General features: G+C 31.6%; 1 protein-coding gene across 1 annotated transcript in view; it reads left to right on the forward strand.

Annotated features, from left to right (window-relative positions):
• The window catches only part of LOC129801374 (GTP-binding protein REM 2), a 59795-nt gene that overhangs the window by 38614 nt on the left and 4909 nt on the right, over positions 1 to 16272 (forward strand). The window contains exons 2-7 of the mRNA XM_055846327.1: positions 3374 to 3686; positions 3747 to 3888; positions 10256 to 10366; positions 10736 to 10954; positions 11216 to 11298; positions 13670 to 13850. Coding sequence (XP_055702302.1) covers positions 3483 to 3686; positions 3747 to 3888; positions 10256 to 10366; positions 10736 to 10954; positions 11216 to 11298; positions 13670 to 13850 — 940 coding nt within the window. The 5' untranslated portion in view covers positions 3374 to 3482. The remainder of the gene's footprint in view (positions 1 to 3373; positions 3687 to 3746; positions 3889 to 10255; positions 10367 to 10735; positions 10955 to 11215; positions 11299 to 13669; positions 13851 to 16272) is intronic.

A 16272-nucleotide genomic window follows, 5' to 3' on the forward strand; every position in this document is an offset into this window, starting at 1 on the left:
TATTTTGATATGAAGAATAATTTTCAAAAAAAAATAATTCTATATTAAATATCCATAATCTAATTGATTTTTAAATTAAAAGTTTCACAATACAATTAAACTCTATGTCCACTTAAATTGTAAAACTAATTTTAATTTTTAAGAATTAATTTTGTGTAATATTCAAGTCTATTGTCATTTAGGGATTCACAAAGAGCTAGTTTACAATTTCTCATCTCGTTTCATGAGGTTAATAATTATCTATGTTCTAAGAAATGGCGAATAGCTGTTTACAGCCAAAGAAAAAATTCGCATCGTTTAAAGGTTCACTGTGTACGGACCATGCCTGCTTTCCCCTACCTTAATAATTTTAGATTAAGATGCATTATCATTGAGATTGTGAAAATTGTGCAAACTTACTAATATGTGGTTTTAAATAAATGTATAAAAAATGTAATTGAAAATAAATGCTTTAAGTGCTTAGAGAACGAAAATATAAAGAATTATACAAATCTATTCTTCATCATTCGTTCTGACCATAGAAGTTTTGCATACACACGATATCTTCATTCAGAATCAATCAATTTCATTCAATGGGCATCACATTGGAGATAGACAAATCCAGAACTTGTTCTGAAATAATTGATGAAAGTTCTGTGACTATAATTACAAGAGAGAGAGCACATAAGAGTTTTTCCCATATCCGGTGTTTGTGGGTTAAAATCCCTGTGAAACCACAGAATTTCAATCAAGACTTATGTACACGGTTTTGGAAAAGTAATTGGAATTTTCGCAAAGTTGAATAAACGTAATAAATTCATTGAGAAATCTGGTGTGTGATTAAGTTTAAATATTTAAAATGTCAGGAAGTTTGGAAAATCTATGGAAAATCTATGAAAAAACAATTGCAAGTTTTTAAAACTCAATGAAACTTGTCATTTAAATCTTTATATTAGATTTAACATGCATGAGTGTATTACAAAATATACTTCGCCTAATAGATAAGTAAATTAAATTTCCTTATATTTGTTTCATGCAAATTTATATTGAAAATCTAAAATTGCAACACAAAGATTAAGTTCCTTCTTATAAAGGGCTTTAGTACTACTTGAATTCAAGTAAATAAAAAAGCTTAATTGAGGTAAAACATGTTTTTCTGGTGGAATTTTCTCCGTAGAGAGCACTTTTTCAGAGTCATTGCAGATTTACTTCAATGAACCCGATAATATTAACATCTCCTTTAAAAAATAATTATAAATATAAAATTTGAAAATATACTACAAATATACTGCGAATATAATAAATATATATTGGTCTAACATAAAAATGTTCAATACAAAATGAAAATCAACTTTTTTAAAAATTATTTTGAATAGTATTTGCCTGAAATAAACTAAATCATTTATCAAATTTGAAAATTATTAAACTCATGAATTAAAATTATTTATAATGAAATTAATAAAAGAAGGCACTAGAAAATATTTTTTAAAAAGAAAGTATAAATTCAATCTATTATTCGCATTTTTTTTATTAAACTGATTGTCTTATGATGTATGAAGCGCTCAATACACTAACTAATATTTTAGCACGGTAGTATAATAATAATTGTTTGACCAGTGCAATCATCTTCCAGATGGACGCCTAATAAAAAAAAAAATTGTTTGACGGACGTCCTCGTCTTACTTTATTGTAGTCCGTAGAAGTTTCCCACTCTGTGGCGCAGTCCAATCCAATCCTTCACCGTTTTTCAATATTGTATGATATTGACAATATAATAATATGTTGATAATTATATTACGGCCAAATATAAAGCAAGTGCTCTATAATTTAATCAATCATACCAATTATATTTTCAATAAATTTATCATCAGTGGAAATTTGCCCCCTCTCTCATTTCGCCAATCAATATAATATTTAAAGCTTTAACGGATTATACGTTCATTCAAGCCCTTAAGCGTTTGAAAATAGATTATTTTACCAATTTTTTTTTAATTTTTATATAGAAATTTTAAAAATTGAGCCAATTGTATCTGATTTTTGGAGAACTTTTTGACAAAAAAATTACTTTGTGGTTTGTTTTTGTGGTTTGTCATGATTACTCGAAGCAGGATCATCATCTGAAGTTAAAAAGCTAAATATTTCGTGTTAGCAGATATGTTCAACTCAACCTACTCTATCCAGCTTTCCTAAGGCCAATTATGATACATAATGTCGCAAAGGATATAAGGAACATTTTTTTATTAGCGTGTAGTGACAAGTTTATCCGTGTTATCACACTTGCACATTAAAATTTTAATATGATTCATATTAATTGTCGCTGGTGAGAGTCCAAATATGTAATTTGTGTGTTTGAATCATTTTATATTCAAAATTTGATCTATTTGTTGATAAAAAGTTAGAGTTAGCCCGCAAAATTTGATATAAATTGATTTATAGCATTAATGCGACAAATTAATGCGATTTTCTCTTTAATTTTTTAATGTGAAAAATATTTATTCCTTAAGTAAATTTAAACTTATTTTTTCAGGCCAAGTCCACTTCTTTATCAATAAATAGAAAAACCCCAAATATTAAGAGACTCAAAGACACAAATATCACATATGGACGCTCACAAGCGACAATTAATGTGAATCACATTAAAATTTTAATGTGCAAGTGTGATAACGCCGTATATGAGCTTAAAGCTTCAAGTGTAATTCTTAATTCTTAAAAATGAAATTAGGGAGACCACAGACTGTCGGCCTGGAGAACTTTTAGCTATTCATAAATTCATGATCAAGAATGTTGGAAGGGAGACTTTGGTAAAGTTTAAGCCAAATCTGAGATTATGAATTTTTTTGAAAATTTACATAGAAGTGAAAATTACTAAAAATCGCACATAGTTTTAAATTTTCATAGAAAATATTCCACCGTCACAGAACTTTTATTGTATATGATCGACTCTTTAGAAAATTCATACAAACTCCTCCTTGTTGGATATCTGTTTCACCCACTTGGAAAACTCATAAAATTCATATGGTGCATTCATGCATTTGAATAACATAGTGAACCTTCTTATTCATAGTTAAAGTTGCTCATTTTCCGCTCCTTTACAAATGTTTACGGAACTAGGTTCCCATAAAGAGCCTGAAGTGTTATTAGGTGTTTCATTTTTCACAAGTGGAAGCTCGGACGTAATTAGAAAGCACACTTCATCCCTTTTCACTGTTTGCTGGTGAAAAGTGAGTTGCTCGGGGGCAATGTTAGACCATTCAGCAGATTGATATCTTATTTGTATAAACTTATGTGTTGAAGTTTTCTACAAACACCATGTCAGCCCTTCATGAGAGTCCCTTATCTGCAGCCAGGTATAAAAATAAATTTTCCACCTCTTTTTTTTCTCCCTTTTCAACAGCAATCTGTGGCGATGTGGTGGATAGTGTGAGCAAATTAAATGCCATTTCTAGTGAAATAAATCCCTGTCAGGAGTTGGAGCAATCAGGGAGGAGGATCGAGGAATAGAAATGGATGACATATCTGCACACACACCGAGAATAAATTACACAAAAACACGAAGTGCTTCAATTTGTGCCCCAGCCAGTACAAGTCTCGAGAACGTTTTGCTACCTCCATCCGGTAGCGGAACACCCGACAATGGGACTCCAAGCTACCGACGTCGAAGGCCTGCTACACGATCCCAAAGTGCCAGAATAACCGGCCCTAGATCTGTAAGATATAAGAAATTTGGCTAAATAAGGAAATTGCAAACTTATTGAATTATATTTAAGGTGAAAAGAAAGACACAGCAACAACCTAGTAATCTTCAGGAGACCAGTAGATCGCATTGCACCAGCGAACCTCGCCTCAATGACACAGAAACCCCTCCACAAAGAAGGAGAGGATCCCAAAGAAGGCCCACACACACTCAAAGTAAGTTTAGTGCATCAAAAAGATGTTTAAACAAAAAGGAAACCTTTCTAACATCAATAATATTAGAAATGTAATATCAAAAACTTCTCTTAGTAGTTCAAAATCCTGAAAAATTAAATGTTTCTTCCCATTTCTCATTATTATAAATGACTTTTAATCAAACGTTTCCTTTATGACTACTTATTAAAATATTTATGACTACTTATTATAATAAATTCAATATAAAATGTATTGGATTATTAATCGTTATAACCGTTTAATAAATTAAAATATTTAAAAAAAAAATTAAATTATTTAAATTGAATTCAGTCTTGGTAGGGTAAGTGTGCCAAATTCCGGCCAGATAACAATTTCGGCCATATTTTTTGTTCCTCGAATTTCCATGAATTTTTAGTTTTTGGACACTCTTGAGATTGTAAAATGCAAAAAAATAACAAAAAATGTCGCTTCGACGAGCAAGATGATCTGAAAAAGACATTGAAATAATTCTGGCAGGGCAAGGAACTATGAGAATGAAGGTGGCCGAATTAGGCCACCAATGCTATGTCTACATTTTTATTCATTTTAAAATGTACTAAGAATGATTTTAAAGAAAATAAAAATGATAAACTCTCTGCAAGGTTCCAAGCAACACTCCTTATAAAAGAGTAACAAAAATATTCAATTTTTATTAAAAATATTACATTTCAAACTTGAGACTTTGTCGCTTGCATGCAACTATGCCGAAATTTGGCACACTTACCCTAATATTTTTAATAAAAATTGAATATTTTTGTTACTCTTTTATAAGGAGTGTTGCTTGGAACCTTGCAGACAGTTTATCATTTTTATTTTCTTTAAAATCATTCTTAGTACATTTTGAAATGAATAAAGATGTAGACATAGCTTTGGTGCCCTATTTCGGCTACCTTCATTCTCATAGTTCTTTGCCCTTAGGGAATTCTTTCAATGTCTTTTTCACGTCATCTCGTTTGTCGAAGCTACATTTTTTGTTATTCTTTTGCATTGTATAATCTTTAGAGCACGTAAAATCTAAAAGTTCATGAAAATTCGAGGAACAAAAACGGTGGCAGAAATTGCAAGCTGGCCGGAATTTGGCACACTTATCCTACATTTCAAACTTGAGACTTTGTCGCTTGCATGCAACTATGCCAAAATTTGGCAGACTTACCCTATATCTTAAGCTTTCTTTTTATTCTTCCACGATGTTTTTGGGTTGTTTTATTATATGTATATACATATTATATACTTTCGATGATAGCCAGTGTCCCGAAAGAAAAGAATCCTAAATAGTTAAACTCATGAAAAGGTCGAAAATGTGTGGAATAATCATCCAAAACACAAAAAAATTCCCTTTGTGTCTAACAAACGCGGGTGTAATCGTTAATGATGCTCTTACCAATTCGTGATTTTGGCTTTTGGGATTTTTGGAGGTAGTACAATAATATTTGGAATTTTAGATAATACGGAATTGTTGAAAAACTCAGTTTAACATTATATCTTGCCTTCTAGGACGTAGCATAGTTCACAATTGCTGTGCAATTATGTTTCAATGGTTCAATCAGCAATAGACTATATTCCTGAATGATCCAGAAGGATCTCGGGCCTTCTGAAATCCGTTTCAACGCTGAAGTATAAGATCATGCTTTTCAATTTTCAATCTCTAAAACCTTTATAAAAAATCAATTAGGTAATCTTCAAAGTATTCCAGAATTGCATAATTACTAAAATTATTGCTGGATAATCAAAGTTCGTGCTTCCAAATTGATTTGTCCGAAATTCCAAAATTTGTCTTATGCTCTATACGGGTCCCGGTCAGCAACTCAAGCGAAATTTTGGAATTTCGGACAAATCAGTTTGGAAGCACGAACTTTGATAATCCAGCAATAATTTTAGTAATTATGCAATTCTGGAATACTTTGAAGATTACCTAATTGATTTTTTTATAAGGGTTTTAGAGATTGAAAATTGGAAAGCATGATCCTTATACTTAAGCGTTGAAACGGGTTTCAGAAGGCGCGAGATGCTTCTGGATCATTCAGGAATATAGTCTATTGCTGATTGGGGTCCCAGTCAAAATCCCGGAAGCCAAAATCCCGAAAGCCAAAATCCCGAACGCCGAAATCCCGAAAAGGCCAAAATCTCGAAAGCCAAAATCCCGAATTCTTAAAAGTGTCATAGCTACTCCCACGATTGCAGCCGCGCTTACTGGAGGCAAAGGAAATCTTCTGTGTCTTGGGAAATTATTCTAAACATTTTCCTCCAGAATTTCGAACATTCGGGATTTTAGCTTTCGGAATTTTGACTTTCGGGACTTTGGCCTTTTCGGGATTTTGGCGTTTGGGATTTTGGCTTTCGGGATTTTGGCGTTTGAGATTTTGGCTGCCACCGGCTCTAGACAGACTTACGACATAAGCCGAGAGACGGCTTATCCTCGGCTAATCCTCAGGTCTGTCGAGGCCCTTACTCTCCTTATTAATCTGATATTCTTGTAAACTAATATCAAATGACCAATAATTGAATCTTAGCTTCTGTGAATATAGTAATCGAATCTTTATTTTCAGTTAAAGGAAATTTTTTGTGTACTATTTTCTACGAAAAATATCACTAATAGAATTTGTGTAAAGTTTATATAAGTTAAACCTGTTAAGTGCCCAAGAAAATTGTCAAGAAATTAACTTAAGTCATTCATTGGGCGAGGATGGAAGTTTATCCGCGGAAAAAGGAAGTTGATAAACCTAAAAGATGGCTCCAGGCAATATAGAATTATTCACGCGAAGTTCATTTAAGAAAAGGGAGACAAAGAAGCTTAGGAAACGCTTCCCAGAGATCAATTCTCAATCCTTGTCTGAATCTTATTCGAGGAAGAAATGCTTGGGCCTGAAAATTATACCGCAAATGATTTATTTAAATTAATGTTGAAACCATGCATTTTCTGATTATACAAACTTAACGTTATTTTCTCGTATAAATCCAAAATACAATATTAAATCCACCCAAGATCCAAGAAGCATTTCATGTGGAAGAAAATAAATCTCTTGCATGCCTTTTTCACTTGAAAAGTTACAGTGAATTCTAGGATTTTTCTTTTATTGTGGTATGGTGTGTATATTTTGGAGTTCAAGAAATAAATGATGCGTTGAAAAGTACAAGAATAAACGAGATAAATCATTCGTCATCAGTTAAAACATGACTTTTTCAATTTATCCTGCCATACCCAGGGAATGAGGGAAAATTCTCTGTCTTTCTAAATAAAGAATTGTTTTTTTTTTTATTTTGTCTCACCCCAACCCTCTGCAAATGGTTAGCAAACTTTTCCCTGCCATACAGAAAAAAAACTCTCGACGATGAAATGGTAAATTGGTGGGAAAATTTCATTCTCCACCATCAACTCATCCCCTGCATTTCTTAATCAAAAATCAATTGTTCATCTACAAAAGTCGATTTTACACAATTTCCCAGCTTTTCCGTTCCTGTTTACCCCACAAAGTTTGTCCATAATTGAGAACAATGTGTGCCAAATGTTTATTCATTTACACTATATGTATTCAACCATACTATTTGGTGCCATTATTCAAATAGGCGTCCTCCAACTCTTTTATCCAACCGCTCAATGCAAAATCACACCACGCTCCTACACGTGAGATAGGAAGGATGTTGGCAAACTTTCTGGGTTGGCCAAGAAAGGATGTTTTGTGGTCTTTTCACCAAACATCATGACAGATTTTTTCACACTTCCTTGTTTTCTACTTTCTGTCCTTTATCTATTTTTTGGCACTTTATCTTTTAAAAAGTAAAAAGTTTCAAAACTGAATTCAAAATGAAAACTCATTCCTGACAAGATATTTTTCCAATCATATTATGAAAAATTAAATGCATATCACGACTTCACAAAATTAAAATTTCGAAAACGTTGTTATGTTAAAGCTTTACACGATGACTTAAACATTTTTACCACAGAAACCCGCTCTCCTCTACACATCTCTGATATGCATATTTGATGAACTTCATAATTTTAGAGAAAATTGCCTCTTGTACATGAAAGCAAGAGGGAAACTAGGTATTCATTTAGGAACGATAGCAAAGCGTCTCAAATTTACGAAATACCTGAACTTTGTATTTCGTTGGTGAAACACTTCTTGTTTTTTTTTTGTTTCTGCAGACTCAAAGTGACTATACGCATTAAATTGATAATACCGTAGAGGTCCCTCAAATAAGACACGGCATTAGTTCACAATTACTGTACCATCGGTCTCTCAAAAGAATACGGTACATTTTGAAAAATAATTACATGTGAAAAGCGATGAAAAGGGCCCCAGCTTCGCGGAATGCTCGAATTGACGAGATAGAGCTCTCCGTGAATAGATATTTAGCATAATCTTTTGGAGCTTACTCTGGTCACCTAAACCGACTAAATTTATACATAAATCACAAAATCATTTCAAAACAAAAAAAAATAGTAAAGAAATGATCATTCTTAGAATGTTCTGGCATGAGTTACAAGCATATGGACAAAAAAATGTAAAAACGAGAAAAATAAGTTATTTACGAATATTTAATTGATTTCAAGATCTTCCCAAAATTTTACCAAATCGGTTAAAAAGTAGACCCTCTAGACTGGTTAAACTTTGAGCTTTAAAACTTCAAGATAGTGATTTTTTTAAGTCATAGGTAGGGTAAGTGTGCCAAATTTCGGAATAGTTGCATGCAAGCGTCAAAGTCTCAAGTTTGAAATGTAATATTTTAAATACAAATTGATTTTTTTATTCTTTCTTCTGAAAGAGTATTGCTTGGAACCTTGTAAAGGGTTTAGCGTCTTGATTTACTCTAAAATCATTCTTAATACATTTTAAAATGAATAAAAATATAGACATAGCTTTGGTGCCCTATTTCGGCCACCTTCATTCTCATAGTTCCTTGCCCTTCGGTAATTCTTCCAATATCTTTTTCACGCCATCTCGTTTGTCGAAGCTACATTTTTTGTTATTCTTTTTTATTGTATAATCTCTAGAGTCCATAAAATCTAAAAGTTCATGGAAATTCGAGGAACAAAAAAGGTGGCCGAAATTGCAAGCTGGCCGGAATTTGGAACACTAACCCTATGTTTGGGCGAAATATTCACCTGGAATATATACTTCTAAAAGATATCCAAAAATAAAGGAAATCGTATGATCTGTTTTCGAAATAAACCAAAAAACATGGTTTTGGAGAGGATGGGAGGGGGTCGGGGAAAAATGAAAATAATAATAATGATCCTTCCATGGGTCGACTTATGAAAAAGTCACCGAAAATCTAATGTAGTTGGATTGAAAATTTTAAGACCTTTTTAAAATATCCAAATTTAACCAAATCGATTGAAAAATAGGCCCTCCAATATAGTTATACTTTTACTTTTTAAGCACAAATTAAATAAAATAATGTTTATAAAAAAAATAATGTTTCATCTTTGCACAAGAAAGAGACGCTGAAAGACGAAATTTAGTCACTCATATTATCTGAATATTTATTAAATTTTCTTTCTAACGGCGTTATCACACTTGCACATTAAATTTTTAATGTGATTCACATTAATTGTCGCTTGTGAGCGTCCAAATATGTTATTTGTGTCTTTGAGTCACTTAATATTTGGGGTTTTTGTATTTATTGATAAAGAAGTGGACTTGGCCTGCAAAAATAACTTTAAATTTACCTAAAGCATAAATATTTTTCACATTAAAAAATTAAAGAGAAAATCGCATTAATTTTTCGCATTAATGCTATAAATCAATTTATATCAAATTTTGCGGGCCAAGTCTACCTTTTTATCAACAAATAGATCAAATTTTGAATATAAAATGATTCAAACACACAAATTACACATTTGGACTCTCACCAGCGACAATTAATGTGAATCATATTAAAATTTTAATGTGCAAGTGTGATAACACAGTAAGTGCATTAAAATCTCAAAATCTCGAAAAAGTGAGTTGGTCCCTTGTAATTTCCAAAGAGCTATTGTCCCATCCACAAACTTTTCATTTGACCTGTATTAACAAATATGTTGCTGCCTAACACAATGCAAAACTAAAAGCTATTGAATTTTGGACAATTCACATTCAAATAGACTCTGGGCAAATTTATAATACTGCATTGGGATTGTATTGCAAATGTGATAAGAAAAGCAATTTTCAAAATTGAATTTTGTATATCACAAATCTAGGACGTTTATTGAATGCACAAAATTAATTCCATGAAATTGCACTCATCATCCTAAATGGAAGATTACACTCTTATTGACAAAATTTCAAATTAGAAATTGATCAAATTGGACATATTGGTGTATTTAGTATTATTATGAATCTATTAATGAATTCAAATATTTTTTTAGGTCAACGGAAACCAACCACCTTTCTGGATGTTCCTTCCAGTTTTCAGTATACACAGGGTGATGAAGATGATGATAATTATCGACTTCGGACATTTAGCAGTACAAAAGGAGGTGAGGCTCTAAAATAAAATATATCGCATTGGGAGATCAAGGATAATCCTTTAGATTGCAGATAATGATTAAATAATCCATTAGAAAGTATACTTATCTTGTATGTTAGTATTTTCAAATTAGAAATGGGAAGGAAAAAAATCCGTGGAGAAAACATTACAATTATCCTTTAATCTCTCTCCTTCAACTCGCCTTAATTCACTCCATGAGACAGTTTCGAGTTTATATTGAAAATGAAGGCAGCAAAGCGTTAAATTGAATTGATAAACCCCAGAAACCAGGGAAAGGGAATTATATGTGGGAAAAGCTAAGGAATAATTGTAATATCTAATTTTTCCGGTTGATTCATCTCGTGTGGCTTGGTAAAAGGTGTCATCAATCGTGGAGACTCATTTCGACGGAGACGATCCAGGAGCAACAGTTTGGTGCCCACGAGTCCCATCCACACGCGCGCTGAGGAAGTTGTCACAACATCCGCCAGCGTAGAGAGCTTCCAGGTGGCAATGCTTGGGGCACCAGGAGTAGGCAAGGCTGCTCTTGTCTCACAATTTCGCACGTCGGAGTGTATTAATGCTTACGAGGGACCAGGTGAGAGCATCCATTAGTAGCCTCATTTTCTCTGAGATTTTTCTTCATCTCCCCCTTATCTCGTAAAGTCTTACTGGAAGTTTATGAGAAACTTTTTCATAAAAAAAAATTACAACTTAATTATAATCTGCATGAAACTTTTCCAGAGACATTCTCGAGATTCTGCTTTTCTAAACTTTTATGAAACTCTTCCCGGCTCAAATTGCTATAAACTGATTTAAAATAAACTCAATTTAATGCTATAAAATGTATCTTTGATAGAATCACTGGAAGAACAGAATATCTCAATAATTCTGAATGGAATAGAATCTGAACTACAATTCGTCACTTGGCGTGGAAATAAGGCAAGTTTAACTGAAATATAGTTTTATTGGTAGAATTATATACATTTTAAACATGCTTCATTCACATGATTTTATTGTTTATACAAATAGTGAATTAGGTTAAGTGTGCCAATTTCCGGGATAGTTACATGCAAGCGCCAAAGTCTCAAGTTTGATGTAATATTAATACAAATTGAATTTTTTATTCCTTCTTCTTAAGGAGTATTGCTTAGAACCTTGTAGACAGTTTGTCGTTCTTATTTTCTCTAAAATCATTCTTAATACATTTTAAAATGAATAAAAATGTAGACATAGCTTTGGTGCCTTATTTCGACCACCTTCATTCTCATTGTTCTATGCCCTTCGGGAATTCTTCCAATGTCGTTTTCACATCATCTCGTTTATTGAAACTGCAGTTTTTGTTATTTTTTTGTATTGTATAATCCCTAGAGCATGTACAAACTAAAAAATCATGGAAATTCGAGCAACAAAAAAGGTGGCCGGAATTTTAAGCTGGCCAGAATTTGGCACACTTACCCTAGGTGTTACAATAGCAAATAGGGCCTAAGTAAGTGTGGCAAATTTCGGCATAGTTACAAAATAAGCACCAAAATCTCAAGTTTGAAATGCAATATTTTCAATACATATTAGAATTTCTTGTTTCTTCTTTTAGGAGGGTTATTTGAAACCTTGAAAAGTAGTTTATCATCTTTGTTTTAGTTTTTAAAATATTGAAAAATTAATAAAAATATAGACATTGTTTTGGGTGGTATTTCGGCCATTTTGAGTGGAATTTCGACCACCTTGTGTAAAACTACGGATAAAAAATTGCGAAACGTCATACGGAACGACTTTAATATTTATTTTAATGCATTTATATGATTTACAAGCCCTGAGATCTTCGCTTTAATTTATCCTGAAGACTTGAAGAGTTGAACTTGGCACCTGAAATTAACGTGCAGTTTCCCAAAGCTATTTGTCCATTCTGAACTCTTCCAAGACCTCTTTCATATCATTTTTTTTCACAGAGGCGATGCATTTCTGGGCCTTTTACAACCCAGAAATTGAAAAAAACCTAAAAAAAAAAAAAGAAAGAAACAAAAGGTGTGGCCGAAATAGTAAACATCATCTTACTTACGCTCACAAAATATTTCTTTTTTGACAAGAAATACGTGATCCAGCTGAGAAATTTCACTTGGAATTTTAAAGAACGATTTCCTATTAACATGAACTAAAACTAATTAATTTTAATCAAAAACTTTAAAGGAAAAATAATCGCATTTTACCACAAACTACTAGACTGCTAGCAACTCAAGCGATCTGTCACATTTTTTGTAAGACTTCCACATCGAATTTTTTATAATACAATCTTAATCCAAAATATACCCGAAATTTAATACTTTTAGTGATTCTAGTGTTGTTAGGTTTAAAAAAATATATTTGAAATAAAAAGAATTCATTAACTCTTCGAAAAATAAAATCCATAATTTTAATTCATTTAGTAGCTTGGTCGAAGTTACACTCAAAGTGGCCGAAATTGAAAGCTGTTCGAAATTTGGCACACTTACCAAAAAACCAGAATATATCAGAAAACTCTTTCTTGGAATGTGAGAATTTTGAATAAATTCATAAATAAAAATTAGCTTTTGTATTTCCAAAAATTCAGGAATTTCACATTTTGTGATGTATTTGAAGTGTTAACAAATTTAGTGATTAAAGCTTCACATAATTTATTTCTTGAATTCAGGAGTATGAAAGACTACAAGGGGAAACTAGGACAGTATTAAACATGGGGTAGTTGTAAACATTTTTTTTATTATTTTTATTAAAACTGATTTTATGTCTAAACTATTTTTGGTCTTATGTCGACCATTACTTCAATGGACAAAAATCCCTAAGTGTAGTACAGATACATGCAGTATCTATATGAATTCATATAGATCTCTTCCTTTGAAGTCCCTAAATATTAAAAATCACAGTTTTGATAACTACTCCATGTTTACTACTGCCCCAGTTCCCCCTACTGTAAAAGTATTGATTTTTTATAATTGACCATTCCTTTAAATTTGTAGCTTCGTTTCAATCATTATTTTTTTTTATTTCTCAATACTTAAAATCGACCATCACTTTAAAATAAAAATTTAAAAGTAAATAAAAAAAAATTGCAAAGATAACATCTAATAAGAAAATTCATAGATAAAATGTTAGTAAATTTAGTAAATTTAGAAAAAAAACTGTATTCTGTAAATCTCTTAAATTATATGTCTCATTTCTCTACCTGAATCCCAATAATCCCTGCAGAATAAATTTAGTATTCCGAATTCATTTACTATACAACATTTGTACTGTGAGTATAAGAAGATTTATAGTTTACAAATTAATTTCTTTGCAGGATGAACTGGAAAAAGCTGATGCATTTCTTGTGGTATATTCCGTAGTGGACAAGGCCTCTTTTAGTCGATGTGAACAACTCATTTCCATGCTCCAAGACATGGATCTCGTGAGATCTCGTGCTCTTATCCTCGTGGGAAACAAAATAGATTTGGCACGATCTAGGGCAGTTTCTTCACAAGGTTAATATTTTGTCCATATAAATTAAATCTTGTAAATTTTGAAGATAAAAGACCAATAACATTAAACTAAAGCAAACAACAGCACATGAAAATTTTCGGGGTGATAGTGAGTTTCTGTACTCAACTAATTCTTCTTCGCCATGATTAAAAATTGTTACTGGTTATATGCGGCTTATTTATCATGTGTTAAAAGTTTTCTTGTAAATATAAATTTGCATGAAATCACAAAAATATGGAAACAAAATTTAAAAAAAACGGGTTTTATAATTGAGAGTTAGACAGGGCCGTAGCGCTGGGGGCCATTGAGGGGCAATGCCCTACCTTAAAACTTCCAATGCCCTGTCTTAAAAACCAGAAACTACGATAATGTTCTAAGTAAAATGTTCGTAGTATGATATGGTAGAGAAAAAATTAATCTCCTATTAAATGGCCTGTAATCGATAAATGATCGATTGAAGTGCTTAATGCAATTGGTTGAAGTCGTATGGAAAATCAAACGATAATTTTGTGAAAAATTTAAATATTTTCTCAAACATCTTTAAAAAAAAATAAAATAGAATATTTATCCATCAATTTGGAATTGTTATTAATAAGTTGAAATTGCAATTTTTTGATGATTAATTAAATGAAATAATGTTTTTCAATGGTTCTGAGCAAAATGAGCGTAAAGATTCTTACATTTCTTACATAAAAAACTCAATCTTTTCTCATTCACGCATTTTCAAGATAGTTAAGGGGTTACATGGATCAAGAAGACTGTAAAAATATAATAATTTCTCAATTTTTTCAGCATATTAAAAAAATATTTAATTTAAGCTCTTAAGAATATAAAAGTACAACATAAACATAACCTATATTTTGTAAATTTTTCATTTAAAATTCTTAAAAATTTAATCATTGAAACTTTATTTTTGGGGATTTAAAAAAAACATACTTTCCGGTGAAGAAGACGTTTTCTCGAAATTGGTCAATCTAAATCAAAAAATCAAATATTTCCTGTTAGCTGATAAGTTAAATTAATCCTTAAACGAAAGATTTTATGTTCACTTGATCAAAGCGTATTCTACATTCAACAAAAATGAAACGTAGTGTAAAACACGTTAAAACTGGTATTTTTGTATATGAAATTTTCTTAAAAATTCAAATTTCATTTATTGAAAATTCTTTTGTTCAAATACTAGTTTAACTCATCAGGTAATAGGAAAGGAAATATTTGGTTTTTGGTTTCCAGATGAACCAATTTCGAGAAATCTTGTCCACCGAAAAGTTTTTTTTTTTGAAAATGTCTCCAAAAATCAAGTTCCGCAGGATAAATTTTTAAATGAAATTTCATAAAATATAGTTTGAATGCTGTACTTTTATATGCGTAAGAGCTTGAATTACTTATATTTTTATTATGTCGAAAAGAAATTTGAACAATCTGTTGTTTTTTCTCAAATTTTGACCCACGTAACCCCTTAAGTATATGCATCGAAAAATGAGAATAATATATTTTATTTTTAAAATTTGTCTTTCTGAATATTTTTTTTGTTTTACCTCGTTCACTTACATTCAAGTGAAGTGGGACGGGAATCGACTAACCAAAATACAGTAGACTCTCGCTAATTCGGCTCTTTTAAGATCGGGCTACCTTTAATTCAGGCGGCAGTTAAATTCGAAAAAAAAATTGTTTTTTCAAGTTTTATTATGATTATCAAATGAAGCAAATATTCTCAAATTTGCCATGGTTTGTCTTAGTTTTGATGTGATTTTGCATTATTAAAGGATTTTCATGAAATTTACAGTATGTAAGCTCAATATAACAGATGAATAAAAAATCTTTGCATTTCAAAAAAACTTGACACTCGAATTTCTCTCTAATTCGGGTGACATATCGGTCCCAAATACCCGAATTTGAGTGAGTATACTGTAGATGTGTAGATCAATCAAAATTTTGATGACTGTCCTACCTTTAACTACTAATGCCCTACCTTAAATTCAACTCTAGCTACAGCCCTGGAGTTAGGGGAATGTAGGCATGATTCACTCACAGTAAACCTTCAAACAAGACAAATTTTTTCTTTGTTTGCAAAGCGCTAATTTACCATTTCTTATCTCGTCTAATGAGATTAATAATTATCTATCTTATAGCTAAGAAATGATGAACTACCTCTTTGCAACCAAGAGAAAATTCATATCGTTTGAAGGTTCACTGTGTGCGAACCATACCTATATCTATATAGTCCTAATTTATGTTCACTTTTGTGGGTGGCCACAAAAGACCAAAAGATAGTATCTCTCACCGTTTGTTCTACATAGTCCTATAACAATAGAAAATTGAACAGACAAGCTTTGGAAAAGTGATTTTATTCAATTTTTTTATTGGCATAGGGGAAAGTGGGACAGGTTCACACATTGCAGAAGTATGTTTTCAATAATTGCC

Source organism: Phlebotomus papatasi, chromosome 2 (genome assembly GCF_024763615.1).
Source record: "Phlebotomus papatasi isolate M1 chromosome 2, Ppap_2.1, whole genome shotgun sequence".
NCBI lineage: Eukaryota > Metazoa > Arthropoda > Insecta > Diptera > Psychodidae > Phlebotomus > Phlebotomus papatasi.